A 20964-nucleotide genomic window follows, 5' to 3' on the forward strand; every position below is an offset into this window, starting at 1 on the left:
GCCACTAGCTGCCCTCTCATGCTCTTGATGGATTCAGTCAAGACTAACACCATTACTTTAGGTAACTAAGGTAGTACTTCCATGGGGAAAGGTGGTTGAGTGACTGAGCCACTGTAAACTAATAAAGGGAGAGAACACTGAGGGAGCGGCAACCGAAAGGCTGGGTTTGGGTTTGGGAATTCCTGGGAATGGGGGGCAGGACCCAAGGGGAGCCTTCTAAGGCATAGAGGCAGGCACCCACCTGCCATTCTTGGGGGATGTGTAAGGGCGTGAGAAGAGCCATGAATCAGGCTGAACAGGGGTCAGTTTGTGGCAGAACTTGAATTCTGAACTTGGTGAGTTCTGCGGAGCCTCCAGAGGTTTTTAAGCAGCAGAGCAATATCTACATAAGTCTTATAAAGAGACTTTAGGGCAGCTGGATGGCACTGTGGCTAGAGGGCCGGACCTAGAGCCAGGAAAACTCTTTCTGAGTTCAGATCTGGCCTCCAACCCTGGGGGCCTCTGGGTCAGCCCCTTAACCGTCTTTGCCTCCATTTCCTCATGTCAAATGAGCTGGAGAAAGAAACGCCGAGAAAGCCCCACGTGGGGTTGGGGAGAGTCAGAGACACCACTGAAATGGCTGAAGGACCACAACAACAAATGAGCGTGTCAGCCTGGAGCCTGTCCAGTCTCCCAGAGAGCGTGGCCAGTGTTCTTAGAAACCACGGCAGTGGGTGAGGGCACGGGAGGCAGGATCACGTTTCTTCTGCCCTGCCTGCCCAGCGGCACCCTGGGAGGGGACGGGAGGGGGCAGGAGGCCGGCCTCTGAGACCCGCCAAGAGCCAGGATGCAGGGTTTGGCCCCTGCCTGCCTGCCAAGTGGGTGTCACGGGCCCTGCGCCCACCAGACCTGAATTGCTCCCAGTTGGTCATTCGCTGGGCGCAGACTTCCTGGAAGATTGCCGCTGAGGGGCAGCCAGGGGACCTGATGGACAGAATGCCAGGCCTGGAGGCAGGAGCTTGAAGGTTCTTATCCAGCCTCAGACACCACCTAGCTGGGTGGCCCTGGGCAAGTCAGTCAGCCCTGTTTCTTAGAGTTGTTACTAGAACAGAAAGTGTTTTTGTATTTAAGTGTTTTAAAATTTTAAAAAATCACCACGAACATTCATGGCAGGGAGAAGGCGCCCAGCTGATCAGCGCCCTTTTCCTTTAACACAACAACAAAATAATGAGAAGAGCAAATGACTCAGAATGAGTGGTGGCGGTTCAGTCATTTCAGTTCTGTCTGACTCTACGTGACCCCATTTGGGATTTTCTTAGAACAGATACAGGAGCAGGGTGCCACGTCCTCTCCAGCTCATTTTACTGATGGGGAAACTGAGGCAAACAGGGTGAAGTGACTTGCCCAGGGCCACCCAGCTAATAAGTGTCTGAGGCCAGATTTGAACCCAGGCAGAGGAGTCTCCCTGAATCCAGACCTGGGGCTCTAGGCACTGAATCACCGAGCTGTCCGGGAGTTAGTAGACTTAGATCCAGATTGTGTAGTGCTGTACTTGTTACTGCCTCTATGCCTATGAATGAGTCACATCACCTTGCTTCCCAGTTTTCCTCTCCTGCCCCAGACACTTACTGGCTACATGACCCTGGGCAAGTCACTTACCCTCTGCCTGCCTTCGTTTCTTCCTTGTTCTCTGAAAGGCTGGCCTGGGGCCCTCTGATGTCCGGCAGGGGAGGAGGGGGTGGGAGAAGGGAGAAATGAAGGCCGCTGTGGAAGGTAATGCTCTTACCTTTCAGGATGTTTGGCCCAGGAAGAGAATATAACTTTACCCGGCCCAATGAGAAAGGAGAGTTTGAGATTGCTGAAGGGATCAGCGCCACCGTGTTTCGAACAGTGCTGGTAAGAAGCCTCCGCAGCTGCTCCCCTCGCAGAAGCTGCCCAGGTGGTATCTTCTGTAACGCTCGGGTTTCCATTCAAGATTCACCCACTTTGGCACTGTTGTCCTCATGGTCTGTCTGCCTCAGATTCTGGGACCTGATTGAACAGTCATGATTTGGCCACCCTACAAATCCAACTAGGTGACAGCTGGGGGATTCAGAGGATGGAGAGAAGGGAGGTCCTGGGTTCAAATCTGACCCCAACACATCCTAGCCGAGTGACCCTGGGCAAGTCACTTAATCCCCATTGCCTAGTCCTTAGTGCTCTTCTGCCTTCGAACCAGTACATAGCATTGATTCCAAGACAGAAGGTGAGCTTTTTATTTTTATTTTTTAATCCATTTAGGCATTACCTAATCCAAATGGCATTTTGACATAGCCAAGAATGAATTGGGAAAGAGGTCATTTCTTCTTTTCTGTGTCCACATTTTTTCCCTATCTGTTTGTAGGATTATTACAAAACTGGAATCATTAACTGTCCTGACGGAATTTCCATCCCTGACCTTAGAGACACCTGCGATTATCTCTGCATTAACTTTGACTTCAACACCATCAAGTGTCAAGATCTGAGTAAGTGCGGAGCAAGGAGATGGCTGGCCAGCTGGGATCCATTCCAAGCTTCCAGAGCTACCAAAGCATTGACCTCAGTCATGCCCCCGGATCCTATCACGACGTCCCTAGGAATCTCTTCATCAGAGCGACTGTTTATGGAGTGCTTTAGGGTCACAAAACATTGCCTACATCGTTTCCCTCGATCCTCACAACCCCCCAGGAATTGAGGGGCTGTTATTATCCCCATTTTGCAGATGGGAAAACTTGAGGGAGACCGAGGCTAAGTGCTTTGCCTGTGCTTCTTGTTCAGTTGGCCCGAGAGCCACATGCGGCCCCCTGAGGCCATTTATGCAGCCCCCACGGCACTTCCGGAAGGGGCACCTCTTTCATCGGTGGTCAGAGGGAGGAGCACTGCATGTGGCGGCACTGCAAAGCGCCACGCTGCTCACGTACAGTACTCCTTCCGGTGACATAATCCTTTGCGTGGCGCCTTGTTCTGAGAGTAACTGAAGGAGAACGAGGCACCACACAAAGGATTATGGGGCTGCACAAGGAGAGGGGATTCCGCACTGTGTACTCTGCTGCCCAGTATGGTGGTGGCACTGATGGGCCTGTGCAAGGTGTGACATCACAGCCAGCGCTGCAGCTTCCGCTATCCCAGACAGCGGTATACAGATTTGTTCATAGTTTTGTTTTTTATAGTCCGGCCCTCCAACAGTCTGAGGGACAGTGAACTGGCCCCCTGTGTAAAAAGTTTGGGGAGCCCTGTTCCATTGTGTTGGACTCTTGTGACCCCATTTGGGGTTTTCCTCTCAGAGATACTGGAGTGGTTCACCATTTCCTTCTCCAGTTCATTTTACAGAGAAAGAAATTAAGGTAAATTGGGTGAAGTGACTTGCCCAGGGTCACACAACTGGTGTCTGAGATTTCAACTCTGAAAGATGAGTGTTCTTCACTCCAGGCCGGCCACCTCTTCTCTATTGCGCCACGTGGTTGCACATAGCAGACGCTTCATAAATACTCATTAGCTGACTTGTGGAGCTTCAGTTTCCTTCTTGATAAAATGAAAGGACTGAACACTTTGATGGAGTACGTACAGAGCCCTAGAGTTGGTCAGGCCTGAGTCAGATAGTGCCTCTGACACTCTCTGTGTGACCCTGGGCAAGTCAAGTCACCTTGCCTCAGTTTCTTCATCTATAAAAGCTGGAGAAGGAAATGACCAACCTTCTAGTGTCTTTGCTCAGAACACCCCAGATGAGGTCACAAAGAGGCAGCCATGAATGAAATGACATAATAATGACAAAATAGATTACTGCCGCCATCTACTTCCTCCAGCCATACTCGGGGCCTGCTGAAAGGTGCTGGAGGCAGTCTTCAGCCGTCTTGGTGGGGTGTACTTTAATAGGTGAGCTCATCCCAGCTGGTCCCAGGATGGAGCAAGGCTGCCCTCTGACTCTTCCCCCAGTACTTTCTGCCTGACTCCCCACCGCTATTCTAGATCTTCCCTCCTTGGAACCCCCCATTCCTCCCCTTCCCCACTTTCTCCCTTAGCAGTGAGGTGGCATAGTGGACAGCTTGCTGGATTTGGGATGTGGAAGATTTCTGTCCCAATCATGCTTCAGAAACCTCCAAGCTGTGGAATCCTGGGCAAACCATTTAACTGCTTTCTGCCTCAGTTTCCTCAGATATAAAATGGGGAAAATAATAGCGGTTGTCTCCCAAGGTTGTTGTAGGAATCAAAAGAAATCAACCCAGAAGTGCTATCTAAATGCTCCCTGTATTTTGTAACTGTTATTCAGACTGTTCCAACTCCTAGTCTCTCACAGAATCCATCACCTAGGATGGCAACTAGGTGGCACAGTGGATAGAGTAATAAAGCTGGAATCAGGAAGATCTGGGTTCAAATCCTGCCTCAGATACTCACTAGCCATGCAATCCAGGGCAAATTCCTTCCTTCTTTCCTTCCCTCCCTCCCTCCCTCCCTCCTGTCTCTCTCTTTTTAAGCCCTTATTTTCTTACTGGCAAGGATTAGGCAAACTGACTTAAGTGACTTGCTTAAGGTCACACAGCTAGAAAGAGTTTGTGTTCATTTTTGAACCCAGGTCCTGCCAACTCTAGGCCTGGTGCTCTATCCACTGTGCCACTAAGCTGCGCCTTTGCTTCTTTCTTTAATCTTTAGTCTCTCCCCTATTTGGTGACATTTCCTACTACCTACAAACATGTTCCATCTCCCTCGTCAGAGCAAAACTCCTAAAATATGTTATGTATACTCCTTGCTTCTTCTCTCACTCACTTCTCAACCCCTTCCAATATGGAAGAAGGAGGTGAACTGCTATCATTTATGTTTTTGTTTTGTTATTGTTCAGTCAAGTCTGATTCTTCATGATTCCATTTAGCAAAGACCCCATTCTTGATAAAGATGTTGGAATGGTTTGCCATTTCCTTCTTTAGCTCCTTTGTCACATGAGGAAAGTGAGGCAATTGGGAGAAGTAACTTGCCCAAAGTCACCAGTTAGGAAGTGTCTGAGGCTGGGTTTGAACTCAGGAAGAGGAGTCTACCTGACTACAGACCCAGCCCTCTATCCACTTCATCACCTACCTGCCCCGTAGCATTTATGTAGCCCTTTTAAAATATTTACAAAGTGATCTCCCCTCGATACTAAATCTCATATTCCCATTGCTTGCCTTGTTAATGGGTAGGAGAGGAACTGGAGAGAGAGACAGAGACAGAGAGAAAGGGAGAGGGGGGGGGAGAAAGAGAGAGAAGAGAGGGAGGAGAGGAGAGAGAGAGGTAACTTTGAAAGGAAAAAAAATTTAATTAACAAACTAAAGTCTTGCAAAATATATCCTCTACATAAATTATCTCATTTATGAGTTTAATAACTCAGTTTGTGAGGCAGATGCTACCATTGCTGTAAAAAGATAAAGATGGTTAACTGTTCCATGGCCTGTTTCCCTCAAAAAAATGTGAATAGGAGGGGGCAGCTGGGTAGCTCAGTGGATTGAGGGCCAGGCCTAGAGATGGGAGGTCCAGGGTTCAAATCTGGCCTCAGACACTTCCCAGCTGTGTGACTCTGGGCAAGTCACCTGACCCCCATTGCCTAGCCCTTACCACTCTTCTGCCTTGGAACCAATACACAGTATTGACTCCAAGATGGAAGGTAAGGGTTTAAAAATAAATTAATTAATTAATTTAAAAAAATGTGGCTAGACAGTCAATCAACAAGCGTTTAGGACCAGGTTGCAGTAAGAACAGATTTTAACCCCTGTTCTCTCCCCTCAGGCGCTTTGCTGCATGAGCTCTCCAATGACGGTGCTCACAAGCAGTTCGATCACTACCTGGAGGAGCTGATCTTGCCCATCATGGTGGGCAGTGCCAAGAAAGGGGAACGTGAGTGCCACATCGTTGTCCTGACCGACGAGGACTCCGTAGACTGGGACGAGGACCATCCTCCACCCATGGGGGAGGAGTACTCTCAAAGTAGGAGCTCTGCATCTATTAGAAGAATGCCTGGGGCGGGGGGTGAGGGGACACTTGGCTAGAAATGCTCATGGCAGAAATCTGAACCCAACCAGTGGGAGAACCAAACATCAGACACAAACTCTGGAGTTGGCTCAGTTTGTCTAGTTGAGTCTATAATGACCTCCTAGTTTATGCCAGCCTTATCGGCTGGAGGATCGCTAGGTCTGCCCAGTGTACTTCTAAGTAGGCTACCGTAGTCCAGGGTACATGTGTATTGCCAGCGTTGGTGATGGCGCCATTTTAGCGTTCAGCCTTTTCCGTTGTGTCAGCTCCGTGACCCTGCTTGGGGTTCTCTTGGCACAGACACCGGCGTGGTTTGCCATTTCCTTCTCTAGCTCACTTGACAGCTGAGGGAACTAAGGCCAAAAGGGTTAAGGGACTTTTCCAGGGTCAAGTAAGTATCTGAGGTCAGATGAGAACTCGGATCTTCTGCACTCCAGGCCTAGCATCTGCCCAAGACCTCCTTCCCCCTCGTGCAGAGGGGTGTGGTACATTGTCGTACTTTTAGAGTTTTTCTTTTTTTATTCCACATTTTACAAAACTAAATAAAACAAGCATTTCCATATGCAAAGAAAAAGAAAAGACTATACTTAAGTGAAATAAAAGATCTCTTAATGTTTCTTCATATCTACACATAAATCCCATCCACCAGTGTCTCAGCCCTTCTTCCCCATCCCCACATTACAGAAGGTATCATTGAGGAGTCCAACATGTTCATGTAAATTAAGTCTTTCAAGTTTTCACTCATCAGTTCCCTCTCTGGAGGTTACAGCGACAGTTTGTTCTTCCAGTATTCATTCTGTTATAACTTATATATAACATATAACATGTATAATGTTCAACTCGTTCTATTCATTCCATTGTTCATTATCCTGTGTAATTCCTTCCAAGTTTTTAGAAAATTAGCCCGGGGCAGCTCGGAGGCTCAGTGGATAGAGATCCAGACCTAGAGATGGGAGATCCTGGGTTCAAATCTGGCCTCAGACACTTCCTAGCTGTGTGACCCTGGACAAGTCACTTGACCCCCATTGCCTAGCCCTTACTGCTCTTCAGCTTTAGAACCAATACACAGTACTGATTCTAAGATGGAAGGTAGGGGTCAAAAAAAAATTAGCCTGCTTATCATTACTTATGGCATAATAAGCTTCCATCACAATCATACACCATAGTTTGTTTAGCCATGTCCCAATTGATGGGCTCCCTTCACTTTCCAATTCTTAATCACTTTCAGACTTTTTCAATGTAGTGATTGGTCTTGGTGAATTTTTTCCTCTTCTTTTTCTTTAAAAAATATTTTTTGCAGAAGCATCTAAATGGTTCAGTGGATAGAGTGCTAGGCCTAGAGATAGGAGGTCCTGGGTTCAAATCTCGCCTCATACACTTCCTAGCTGTGTGACCCTGGGCAAGTCACTTAACCCCCATTGCCTCACCCTTACCACTCTTCTGCCTTGGAGCCAATATACAATATTGATTCCTAGGTAGAAGGTAAGGGTTTTAATATATATTTTTTATATTGATATAATATTGTATTTTATATACTTTATATACATTATATGATATATTTGTATAATATATTATATATTTAAATTTATCTTTATAAATAAATATAAAAGTCGTTAAGTAAGATGCCTCTCTGGGAAGGGGGAAGGGTACTGGGAGAATATATTTTCAAAAAAAATAAATCAGAGTCTGTGGGAAGCACTGAGTTTGTCTGTTATCCCTCACTAAACAAGCTCTTTCCAGACTGTCTTGTCTTGCATATCACTGTTGTTGCTGTTTATTTGTTCAGTTATGTCTGACTAATTGTGTGCAAGTCATGCTGGTAATATAACGCAGCCCACTGGTGCCTCCCATCTGAGTGTTTCAGTGACCTTTGGGGCACATGCTGTCTCTCATTTGGGGAGATGGCGTGTCATGATTCATGGCCACATAAAATAGAGAACCAGAAGCTCCACAGAGAGACCTGACCAGTTAGTTCTTTGGAGATTAACCATCTAACAGGAGCAGGGCAGGAGAGATGACCCTGCAAGCCTCACTTTCCCCACAATTAACCCCCATTTTTCCCTTTCTAGTTCTTTATAGCTCCAAGCTCTACAGATTCTTCAAATACATTGAGAATCGAGATGTTGCAAAAACTGTATTAAAAGAACGGGGACTGAAAAATATCCGAATTGGAATTGAGGGTAAGAAAATGAAAGCTCTCTTATGTTCCAACTTCATGCTTCATCTTCACAAACAACACCATGAACCTCAAGGAGGTGACACAGAAAAGCATTTTCTTTTCTTTTAACACTTAACTTTTATCTTAGTATCAGTTCTAAGACAAAAGAATGGCAAGGATTAGACAGTTGGGGTTAAATGACTTGTCCAGGATCACATAGCTAGGAAGAGTCTAAGATCAAATGTGAACCCAGGTCCTCCTGACTCTAGGCCTGGTGTTCTATATATACTATGCTACCTAACTGCCCCAAGACCTTTCCTTCCTCCCTTCCTCCCTTCCTCCGTCCCTCTTTCCCTCTCTCCCTTTCTCTCTCCCTCCCTCTTTTATCTTTTGTCTTAGAATCCATACTAAGTATTCCTCCTAAGGCAAAAGAGAGGTAAGGGCTAGGCAATAGGGTTAAGTGACTTGCCCAGGGTCACATAGCTAGGAAGTATCTGAGGTCAGATTTGAACCCAGGACCTCCTGCCTCTCAATCTACTGACCCACCCAGCTGCCCCACCAAGGCATTTTCACAAACAACATTTTAACATTCTCTTGTCGAAATTTCCATTTTCCTTTTCCCCCAGTTACTTTGTGCTTTAAACAGCTTTGAAAATACTTCATTTTTCTTCTCTCCTAGAGTAATAATAGCTGATAGTTAGCATTAATATAGTGCCTGAAAGTTTACCAAAAGCTTTACATATGTCAGTGATAGTGAGACTATAGCATGGGCATCAAAGATGGCATGTAGTGTGCTCTCTGTGGGCATGTGGTTGCCCTTTACCCCCTCCCCCACAACGTTTTTTTCACATGCCCCACCCCTCTGCCCAACAGCCAATGGGAGTGCACAGGGGGTAAGGTGGACAGCTCACAGGTGTCAGACCTGGAGGGTAGCAGAATGCTCAAGGCACTCCCCTCCCCCTCTCCACAGGCACCTGAGGATATTCCTCACTTCCCCTGCCCCTCTACTTAGCAGCCCATTTGGAGGTGTCTTCCCTCCCCTAGGGGAAGGGGATGGTACACCCAGCTCCTCTGGGAAGAAGGGGCATGGCACATGGTTTGGGGTGGGGGAGGGGCCTGGCACTCCAGCTCTAAAAGGTTCGCCATCCCTGACATATGCTGTCTTGAGAAAGACACAAGTGAAATTCTTCCATCTGGGCAGGAAGGTGATGCGTGCATCTTCACTGCATTCGTCCAAAGGATTGTGAGGTGCACATCATCTCCCTTCTTCCTCCCCATATCCCACTGCTTGTGTCTGGGTTGAGTTAGGTCTGCTGTGACTTGGGGATGAGATAAACTTGTGGTTGCCTCTTGGAGTGCCTTGCCAACTCCCTGTTGGATGCTGCAAGTCCAGGACAAGTGGGGAACTTCCTTACTTTGAAGGGTTTCTTTTTATTCTTGTTTCAGGGTTTGGTTCAGTTTGAATCTATTCGATGTTCAAGGGCCATTAAGTGGTAAAGTAGATGGAGCACTGGACCTAGAGTGGGAAAGCTCTGAGCTCAGATTCTGACAACTGCAGGCTGTGTTGACTTAACCTCTGCCTGCCTCAGGAATAATACCTACTTCCCAGGGTCGTTAAACAAGGATCAAATGAAATAATGTTTGTAAAGTACTATTTTGTATACTTTACATTGTGTCAATTGAGATATTTGTAAGCCCTAAAGTGCTATTATTAACACTGGTTATTATTAATATTCATTATCATTACATCAGACTCTGGAGTTGCTAATGATGTAAACATTTAGAACTGATGGGAAGGTCTGCTAGGTAGCTCAGTAGCCAGAGAGAGAGCCAGGCCTGGAGATGGGAGGATCGAGGTTCAAATCTGGCTTCAGACACTTCTTAGCTGTGGAACCCTGGGCGAGTCACTTTAATCCCCATTACCTGACCATTTCTGCTCTTTTGCCTTGGAATCAATACTTAGTATTGATTCTAAGACAGACGGTGAGGGGTGGGGAAAAAAAAAAAGCATCTGATGAGAGAATTCTCTTCCAATTTCACTAGAAGGGACAGGATGTTTTTTCCTGAATTGTGCTGCTTCTCAGTGGGTTGTAATGAAAAAAAGCAATGGATTTGGGAGTCAGGGTAATTGGATTTGCATCCTGGCTCTTCCATGCACTTAATCTTCTTAGCCTCAGTTTCCTTATCTATAAACTGGGTATGATAATAATTGTACTATTTACCCCCAGAAAGTTCTTGTGAGCTTCAGAGATGAAAAGGACCTTATATATCAGTGTCTAGTTCAGCCCCTTCATTTTGCAAATGAAGAAGGAAACTGAGGTCCAAAGAGACAAAGTGATGGACCAGGGTCAGTAAGTAGCAGAATCAAGATTCAAACTCAGGTCCTTTGACTTAGAATCCAATACTCTTTCCACCATGATGCCCTGCTACTCAAAAAAAAAAAAATTCCTTGTAGATTTTGAAAGCATTCTATTTAAAATGTGAATCAGGAGACCTAGAGATGGGAGATCTTGGGTTCAAATCTGACCTTCCTCCCTGTGTGACCCTGGGTAAGTAATTTAACACCCATTGCCTAGCCCTTGCCATTCTTCTGTCTTAGGACTGATATGTATTTAAAATTGATTTTAAGACAGAAGGTAAAGGTAAGGGTTTAAAAAATAATAATAATAAAATAAAATGTGAACCAGGAACAAGATGTTTTCACTGCTAGAACATTCATTTGAGCAAGTAGAAAAAGCATTCATTTTAAATGGAATGACTCAGGAAGGGTGGGGGAAAGTGTGCAGGTGGGAAAGGAAGGACTAAGAGTGTGGTTCATAGCACAGCCAGTCCATGAAACATACTTCCCTTTTTGTGTTAGAGCAGGCACCAGGAAGTCTCAGGTAGAATGGGAGGAGATAGTAGAGATGCTGGCGGAGCAGTGACCAAGCCCACGAGAAATCCTCCCTCTCTCTTTCAGGCTATCCCACTTGTAAGGAAAAAATTAAGAGGAGACCAGGCGGTCGGTCAGAAGTCATATACAACTATGTACAACGCCCATTTATCCAAATGTCTTGGGAAAAGGAAGAGGGAAAGAGCCGCCATGTTGATTTTCAGTGTGTCCGAAGCAAATCCCTCACGAACCTGGTGACAGCTGAGGAAGATGTGTCCGAAGACCAGGAGAACCTGATGCACCACCCTCCACAAGTGGATGAACTTGATCGGCTAAATGCTCCACTCTCCCAGATGGCCCCTAATGACTTCCCAGATTAGGGTCAACCATTCAACCAACCCCATCTCTAAGGTCCTTCTCTTCTCGGGATGCACTCAAGGTCTGTCTCACCCTGAACATGAGACATACTTTCTCCCTAACCCTTCCCCACATCACCCATAATATTAAGGTGTATTCTTTGAAGCAAGCTGATGCCCCTCAGAGGAAGTGAATAATGAGTACTGGCCATTAAATCACCAGACAGACATTCTGTCATGACCCTGGGCATATGGGAAGCTCCTCAGGATTGGTGCTGTCCTGGAATAACTTGAGAAAGCTGAAAGGGAAGTAAAAAAAATCCCATCACCTCCTATAGCAAAACACTTCCTGCCCTTCTTCCCATTCTTTCTACCCCCTTTTCGTTGCCAGGTATACATCCTGCTGTTTTTTGGCAGCTTCCTCAGTTGCAAGGGGACCAGACCACCATCCCATTCTGCTACATAGGTATCCATGGAAGACTATTAGAAGACAGCTAAAGAATGCTCCCAGAATTCAGCTCCTCTAGGAGGAATGAGGCCTTGTTTACAAGAGTCGAGCTTTTCAGAAGAGAATCCTTCAAGAGCTTAAATTGAATTTTTCTTAATTAAACAAACAACAGACAGCACTCATTTATCTTTTGGTGGAGAGGGTAAATGACATAATAGGATTTATGCTCTTAACTATGAAATATGGGGGAGGGGGCAGCGCCTGAATTGATTGTGCATTGTGGAATGAAAGTCAAGGCCAATGAAACCCTACTGACGGTCCACTCCTTCCTCAGCCAGGCTAGAAATTCAGGAATCCTGAGTAAAGCCATGGTCTTTGCCCTCCAATTCAGGGCTATGCTGTAGATGTGGCTGGAATGAATAGGGTCTTGGCTAGAGCCTTTCAAAACATGGGCGGGAATTTCTTCTGAGGCCTCAGTTATTCAAATGGAAGAGTTTTAAGATGCCTTTGAAGTTTAGTACCAGGGATTGAGAATGCCAGGATCTCAGGAATCAGTAGCTATAACCCTGTACTGGTGCTAGGAAAGGGAAAACAAGACTCTGGCTTGAATCGTGGCTCTCTTCAGCAACCCCCTTCCAGAGTTTCAGATGGTTCTCGCTCCCAAGCCATCCGTGGTCCACTCCAGTACTCCGTCCGTAGAGATGGACCTGAAATGGGCCTTTTATCCACTTTCTGTCCCATGAAACTTGGCGTGGGTTGGTGGGTGGGGAAGAATAGCACATTCAGTCTTGGAATAGCCTCTCACCTGTTCACTCAGGGTACTAGATGATGCCAGGTGAGAAGAAAGTATTAATGTCTGTTGTGTTGGTTTTTTCCATTCAAGTGTTACCTTCAGTGTCTTGAATGGAGAACATTAGGCTGATTTTTTTTTGTATGTCAACTGTATTAACCTCATGTTAACCCAGATCCTACATTGTTCCCCTCAGTACCACGCTTCGGGATCAAAGTCCTCTGATGTGCCACTCGGACTATGGGTTTTGGACTGTGGCTGTGATCGCGGAGGTAGTCAGAGTAGGACCCAAGGCTGGGAGCAGAACTGGGTCCAGACTCATGCAAATAATGAATCTCCTGAAGTGATCACATCCTTAAAATTCACGCTGCGTATTTCCAATAATGATAGTGTGAAATTGAAGAGGTGTGGCCATTCCAGGGGATTCCTTATTCACTTTGATCAAAGCCTAGCAACACGGGGCTCCCAGGAGCCCGAGGGAATTCCGGAGCTAGCTGTAAATGGGTAAATGGGGATTCTCTCCTGCCGTGTGTCATCTGTCCCACTTTTCTGGTGTCTTATTGCCTCAATCCCATTGATGTAATGTAGTCACAAACTGACTGGTTTCAGCCCTCCTCAGGCTTTTTCTAAATCACGTTACTTTGACATTCTTATACCCAACACACTCCTTTAAGACACTGCGGGGTGACGTCCTCTGCTCTAACTTGCACTCTAATTTGCCATGGTGACTCAATTACTTTGTAATCCAAGCTAAGAAAATGGGAGAAGACACACTTTGTAGCAGCTGTTGTCTCAGAGAAAGAATAACTTTTCTGGACCCAGTGAATTAAGAAATCTGCTTATTACTTTGTGTGACCCATTGTTGGGGGTGTCAAAATCCTAAATGCATAATATCGCATCTTCTCAAGAGTTAAAATAATATTATTGACCCACCTTTGGAATGATATACACTGAATTGCTTCTCCATTGGGGGTGACTGATTCTGAGCCGTCTGTGTTTTTTTTTTTAAACAAATGGCATGTATTTGTGAGTCAGCTGGCCATCATTAGGGGTACAGCCTGTGAGAGGAACCATGTTTCCTCTGTATGAAACTAATTGACACATCTTAGAAGTAAATCTACAACTTTGACCTCATTAGCATTAAATTCACATCAAGATCTGCCCTCTAAAATGGTGCTTCCTTTGTGTTTCTGAATTGGTAAACCCATCATTGCAAGGACCATTCAGATTCTAGAACCTCTATTTGTATATTTTAAGGCATTAAGATTTATTTTCTTGTTGAAGTACATGTTTATTCCCCCCTTTCAGTATTCAGTTTATGTGATTACTTAATATTAACTATAACAGAGTGGGAGACTAGGTGGCTCAGTGAATTGAGACTTAGAGACAGGAGGTCCTGATTTCAAATCACATCCTAGCTGTGTGACCTTGGGCAAGTCACTTAACCCCCATTGCCTAGCCCTTACCACTTTTCTGCCTCAGAGCCAATACACAGAATTGATTCTAAGATGGAAGGTAAGGGTTATTTTTTTTTTATATATTAAATGCAACACTCCAAAAAGGAACTGCTACTTTGGTGTTTTTTTTTAATGGTACTTCCAAGTGTATTGTATCTATTAGAAGATGTCAATACAATTTGAAGGATAGCTTTCTTGGGCCATCATCATTTTCCCAGCAGGTATTAGTGTGCCCAACTTGCCAGCCCATAGAGAATATTAGACTACCTGCAAGTCACGAACTAGAGCAAGGAAGCAGAACTGATGAGGGAAAACTGGTATTGCAATGGAGTCTCTTCCTAGAGCTAGTGGTTTCTTGTTGTTCTTGTCACCCCTGTGGGAGAGGGCCCATAGAGATATTCTGGAATTTGAGTCAAGGAAGTGTCCTTTTGCCACTAGCATGAATGCTAATGGCTGTCTGTATGACGACTCGGCACCTGACAATCCCTGGCTCACCAAGTTAATCACATTCCTTGGGCGGGCAGGGAGGAGCCATTTCTCTTTACACCTTTCCAAGCCATATTATAAAGACATGGCAGAGGTGGCAGCTGGGTAGGGGCTGGTCCCCGGTCATCCCTAAGCCCCAGTATCGGCAGAACTCTGGGATGGGAGTGAATATCTTTTATTTACTTCTCTAAACACCAGATTCCATTTCTTTACCAAGTGCCTAAATAAGTCCGTCAGCTTATAGTCTCCCTGAAGACAGATTGTTTCCAAAGAAGATGTTTTATTTGCACTCACAATCTTTCTTCCTTGGTGGCCAAGGTGAGAGTTTGTAAAGAAAAATGATGGCTCTCTTCTGTGTTGGTTACTGCATTGCCAGGCTTGGCCATGTTTTCAGTATAGGAATGGGGCAAGAGTAAACAAGAACGGATAGGGAGACATTCAGTAAGATTGGGGAACGCTTCTGTTCTCAATTCATCATAGGATGCAGGACCGGAAGGCACCTCAGAGGCCTTTGATTCAGGCTCATGCTAGTGTGCTAGAATGCTTGGAAAGTACCCATCCTGCCAGGGCGTGTTTGGGCAGGAAGAAGGGATGCGGGTAGTTTCCTAATGTGTGATAGAATGCTGTTTTCTGTAGAGGAAGGAAAGAGAGATGGGGAGAAAGAAAATGACATCAAGGGGGGAAATGAGGGAACGGGGAAACCCTTCTACAGGGAATAATGAAGTTGGGAATAACAAAGTCCACACTTTAATATGCAGAGACAAGAATTATTTTAAGCCTTACCCAAGAGAAAAATGTGAACTGATGAGGGTATATACAAATCACTATGGAACAAGATCTAAATGAATGGGCATAGTTTACAAATAGGGTTTCCAGAATATTGGTCTATGGTCATTAAGAATAAGCAAATGGGGCAGCTAGGTGGCTCAGTGATAGCAAGGCCTGGTATAAATCTGGCCTCAGATACCTCCTAGCTGTGTGACCTTGGGCAAGTCACTTAACTCCTATTACCTAGCCCTTACCACTCTTCTGCCTTGGAACAAATATACACAGTATTGATTCTAAGATGGAAAGTTAAATAATTGGGGGATAGGAGGAGGAATAAGCAAACAAATCTGAATTGAAGTTTAGGCCTTAAATCCAATGGCAAAAGGATGATATGGAGCTGTATTTTTAAAAAGTTACATAAATTTAAGAATAGTTACAGGGCAGGTAGTAATAGTGGCACATGCCTATAGTCCCATCTACTGAGGAAGGCTGGAATGAGTGGATCATTTGAGCTCAAGAGTTCTGAGCTATAATGGCCTCAGCCCATCAGGTCTGTGCATTGTCAGGTATCACTGTGGTGACAAGAATTGGGGATGGGGTGGGGTTCAGAATGCCTAAGGAGGGGCAAATTGTCCCATGTCAGAAATGGAGCAGGCCACAGCTCTAGGAAGGTCCAAAAAGGGATTGGTAGAAATATGCCAGAGCTTCCCTGGCATCAAGGGCCAACCTCTTTATCATGTGTTAAGAAATAAAAATGAATGATTTAACTTTGCTAATAAAGATGTCCTGATTAGGATGGGCCCCAAAATAGTGTTTCTTTTAAGTGCTACCTTCTATGGTGGAATGTTGGTTTGGTTTCCCCTGTTTTATTTTGTATTTAGTTTTAAACTTGCACTTGTTCACCTACTACAGTGTTTATGAGATCCTATAATCAGGATGCTTTTTTTTTTCTATAATAAAGTTATTTCTGTGTGCCTAAGTGTTGTTTCTTTTAAGCAGAAAGGGCAACTGAGCACCTAATGGTCATTTATTTGGTCCACTTTGGAATCTCTAACTCCATATCATGTCCCTGGTTAAGTTACATTTTGCTAAATACTCATTTTACTTAGATGATCAGATTTATTGGAATATATATGGGCAAAGAGAAGAGGAAATAGAATACTTAAACAATCCTATCTCAGAAAAAGAAATTGAAAATGCCACCAATGAATTCCCTAAAAAAAAAAGCCCTAGAGTCAGATGGATTCTCAAGTGAAATTTGACCAAACATTCAAAGAACAGTGAACTCCACTACTACATAAACTATTTGAAGAAATAGAAGGAATTCTTTGAAATTTCTTTTATAATACAAATATGGAACTGATAGTGAAACCAGGAAGAGCCAAAACAGAGAAAGAAAACTACAGACCAGTGATGGTGAACCTATGGCACAGGTGCCAAAGATGGCACATAGAGCACTCTATGGGCATGCGGATCTCCCCCACCCAGTTTGTTACTAGAAAGGCAGAGGGGCTTAGGCAGAGCTCCCCTCCCCCTCTCCACCATGCCTGATGACATTTTTCACATCCCTTGCCCCTCTGCCCAGCAGCCCAATAAGAACTCACAGTGGGTAAGGTGGATGGCTCACAGGAGGCAGAGCTGGAGCAGAACAGAGTGCTTGGGTCACTCCCCTCGCCCTCTCTACACTGGCTGAGGACATTCCTCACTTCACCCAGTAGCTCAATGGGAGTGCTTCCTTCTGTTTGGGGTAAGGGATGGTGGACACCTGGTCTCTGGGGAGGGGCACAGCACTCAGTGTGGAGGGTGGAGTGAGGGCAGTGCCCACCACTGTTTTAAAACCTTATCTTTGGTCTTAAATCAATACTTCCCACCCAAGTGAGAAAGGCTAGACAATGGGGGTTAAATGACTTGCCCAGGGTCAGACAGCTAGAAAGTGTCTGATGACAAGTTTGAACCCAGGACCTCCCATCTCTAGGCCTGGCTCTCTGTTTTCTGAGGTACCTAGCTGCCCTCCCCCCATGAATATTGATGCAAAAATCTTAAAATTTAGCAAGATAACAGCAATATATCACAAGGATAATACACTCTGACCAGGTGGGTTTTATACCAAGAATGTAGGAATGGTTCAATATTAGGAAAACAAGGGGCAGCTGGGTGAAAAGAGAAAGCCAGACCTAGAGACAGGAGGTCCTGGGTTCAAATATGACCTCAGACACTTCCTAGTCATTTGATGCTGGGCAAGTGGCTCAGCCTTTGCTTGCTTGAATTTCCTAAACTGTAAAATAGATATAATGATAGCATGTACCTTCTAAAGGTTGTGAAGATCAAATGAGAGAGGCAGGTAGGTGGTTCATTGGATAGAGAGCTAGAGCTAAAGATGAGAAGTCCTGGGTTCAAATCTAATCTTAGACCCAGGGCAAGTCACTAAGCCCCAGCTGCCTAGCCCTTAACACTCTTAGTTGGAGCTGATACTTAGTACTGATTCTAAGACAGAAGGTAAGAGTTAAAAGATCAATGAGATAACAGTTGTAAGGTGCTTAGCACAATGTCTGGAACGTAGTAGGTGCTTTAAAAATGCTAATTGCTCCTCTCCCCAGTTATTCATTCTCCCACTTCCAAAATATTCAGTTATCTTCTTCTGTGCATAAATCTGGTACTATCACCACTCCTTCAATGGTTTTTTACTTAATTACTGAGTGCCCAAATGATGTTCTCTGAAATTCAAGGCCCCTCTCAGCTTCTTCGTAGCATCTTACTATTATGGTCCACGGAGGCAATGCTCTTGCCACCTGGGCTTGCTCTGTTTTCTCCATGGTGCTAGTCTTCATCTTCATTATCTAAGTTCTGATGTTTCTCCCTCATCTCTATGCATGGGAGCTACCCCTCTCTCCCTCTCTGACTCTCTCTATTCATCCTTTAAAATCCAGTTTAAGGGAGCAGTTGGGTGGTTCATTGGATTTAGAGTCAGGCCTGGAGATGGTCTCAGACACTTCCCAGCTGTGTGACCCTGGGCAAGTCACTTGACCCCCATTGCCTAGCCTTTAACACTCTTCTGCCATGGAGCCAATACATAGTATTGACTCCAAGATGGAAGGTAAGGGTTTAAAAAAATAACAATAAAATCCGACTCAAATGCCACTTCCCAGAAGCTTTCCTTGATTCCTTCAGGCAATACTTATGAAGCACCTACTAGGTGCCAGTCACTGTAGAGTTACAAAGGTAAAAGCCAGTGCCTGCTCTCAAGGAGCTTCCAGTCTAATGCAAACAAATTATAGGAAGGGTACATTTGAAATAATCAATAGAGGGAAGGCACTAGAATTAAGAGGGATCAGGAAAGAATGCCTGCAGAAGTCTTTTGTTGGAACTTAAAGGAAGGTGGAGAAGTCAAAAGATGGAGATCGAGAGGGAGGAGGGCAATCCAGGAGTGGGAGACCATCAGAGAAAATGCTCTGAGTCAGTAGATGGAAGTGTCTAATTCAGGGAACAGCCAAGAGGCCAGTGCCACTGGATATGAGCACATGGGGAAGAGTTTGAAGTCTAAGAAAACTGACAAGTTGATAGCAGGGCAGGTTATGAAGAGCTTTTGATTGCCAGATGATTGTATATTTTAACCTAGAGGTGACAAGGAGACACTGGAGTTTTTTGGGGGGAAGAGGGTGACTTCCTTTAAAAAAAATTTTAAACCCTTACCTTCCATCCTAGAATCAATACTGTATATTGGTTCCAAGGCAGAAGAGTGGTAAGACTTAGGCCAGCACTGGTGAAAAAGTGACATGTGTACAGAGCCGGCACTTGGGGAGCTGTTATTCCTCCTCTTCCCAGCACCCAAGGACAATTTTTGAATGCCCCACCCCTTGAATCTCTGGGCACTCAAACTTGGGGGAGGGGGAGATTTGCCAACAAAAACTAGGCAATGGAAATTAAGTGGCTCTCAAACACTGACCTCCCCTTACCCAACGATGGGGAGGGATCCAGCGTTCCTATTGGGCTGCTGGGTGGTCAAAGTGAAGAATGTCCTCAGAGTGTAGAGGGGGAGGGGAGTGGCCAGAGCACTCTGCTCCCCTCCAACTCTGCTGCCTGTGAGCTGCCTACCTTAGCCCCTGTGCACTCCCATTGGCTGCTGGGCAGAGGGAGAGGGGAGCAGCTCCGCCCAAGTCCCTCTGCCTTTCTAATAAGGGGAGAGGAAATGGGAGGGGGGGCAGTCACATGCCCACAGAGCGCTCTGCATGCACCTGTGCCATTGGTTCTCCGTCACTGCCCTAGAGAGAAGGGACTAATAAGAAGTGATCAACAGTATCAAAGGTTGAAGAGAGATGAGAGCTGAGAAAAGGCCTTTGGATTTGGAAATCATGAAAAACTTCAAAGACAGAAATTTTGGTTGGATAAGATGGGAAGTCAGACAATAGGGAGTTCAAAAGAAAGCAAGAAGATGGAAAGTGGAGAATAGTTTTGTCAATAAGTTTAACCACAAGGGGGTCGATTAAGTGGTTCAGTGGCTTGAGAGTCAGGCCCAGAGACAGGAGGTCTTGGGTTCAAATGTGACCTCAGATACTTCCTAGCTGTGTGACCCTGTATAAGTCACTTAACCCCAACTACCTAGCCTTTCCTGCTTTTCTGCCTTGGAATCAGTGCACAGTATTGATTCTAAGATGGAAGGATTAAAAAAAAAAAGTTTATGCAGAAAAGACAGGCTATGGGATGATAGCAAAAGGAATGGATAGATCAAATGAAGGCTTTTTGAGGATGAGGAGACATGGGCTTGTTTGTGGGCAGAAGGGAAATAGCCAGTAAATAGGAAGAGATTGATATGAAATAGGAAGATAAATGAGTGAGGATAAAACCATCTACCTCCAGAAAAGGAGCTGATGGAGCCTGAATGCACACTGAGACATACTATATTATGCTTTCTTTTTTTGGTCAGGTTCTCTTCCACAGAATGTCTAATATGGAAAAATATTTTACATTACTGCACAGGGAGAATCTGTATCAGATTACTTGCTGTTTGGGGGAGAGGAAAGAATTTGGCACAAACTTAAAAAAACCCCAGAAGATTGAGAACTGCTTTTTTTATGTAATTAAAAAAATTTTAACCCCTTACCTTCCATCTTAGAATCAATGTTGGTTCTAAGGCAGAAATGCAGTAAGGGCTAAGCAAATGGGAGTTAAGGGACTTGTCCAGGGTCACACAGCTAGGGAGTGTCTGAGGCCAGATTTGAACCCAGAACTTCCCATCTCTAGGCCTGGCTCTCAATCCACTGAGTTAACCAACTGCCCCCTTTTTTCATTTAGGAAAAAATAAAATGTTATAGGCAATGAGGGGAGAAGAGTTCTTAGCAAATGGCCTCAATTTTTTCAGTAAAATACCAAGTAATGTTCTCAGTTGAGAGCTGAGGCTTCTTTGGCAGCCCTCTGGTATACTCACTATAAACTTTTTTTTGTACTGTTTATTCATACATCCCTATTAAACAAATAAAGCATTTGCTGGGTGCCAGGGATTGTGTTAAGCACTGGGGATACAAATATAAGAAGGCAGTAGGGGCAGTGGGGTGGCTCAGTGTATAAAGCCAGGCCTGGAGATCCTGGGTTCAAATTTGACCTCAGATACTTCCTAGCTATATGACCCTGGGCAAGTCACTTA

The 20964-nt window shown here is 45.0% G+C and overlaps 1 protein-coding gene across 3 annotated transcripts in view; it reads left to right on the top strand.

The window, feature by feature from the left end:
- KCTD20 (potassium channel tetramerization domain containing 20) overlaps window positions 1–16300 on the top strand; it is a 67816-nt gene extending 51516 nt beyond the window's left edge. For 2 of the 3 annotated variants that reach the window (XM_007483796.3, XM_007483799.3), the window contains 5 exons: window positions 1773–1875; window positions 2363–2483; window positions 5749–5946; window positions 8061–8171; window positions 11109–16300. In XM_007483796.3, coding sequence (XP_007483858.1) covers window positions 1773–1875; window positions 2363–2483; window positions 5749–5946; window positions 8061–8171; window positions 11109–11401 — 826 coding nt within the window. In that variant the 3' untranslated portion in view covers window positions 11402–16300. The remainder of the gene's footprint in view (window positions 1–1772; window positions 1876–2362; window positions 2484–5748; window positions 5947–8060; window positions 8172–11108) is intronic. The other variant, XR_462458.3, reaches the window with a different exon arrangement.
- Window positions 16301–20964: the final 4664 nt, after the last annotated feature.

Source organism: Monodelphis domestica, chromosome 2, assembly GCF_027887165.1.
Source record: "Monodelphis domestica isolate mMonDom1 chromosome 2, mMonDom1.pri, whole genome shotgun sequence".
NCBI classification, from domain to species: Eukaryota; Metazoa; Chordata; class Mammalia; order Didelphimorphia; family Didelphidae; genus Monodelphis; species Monodelphis domestica.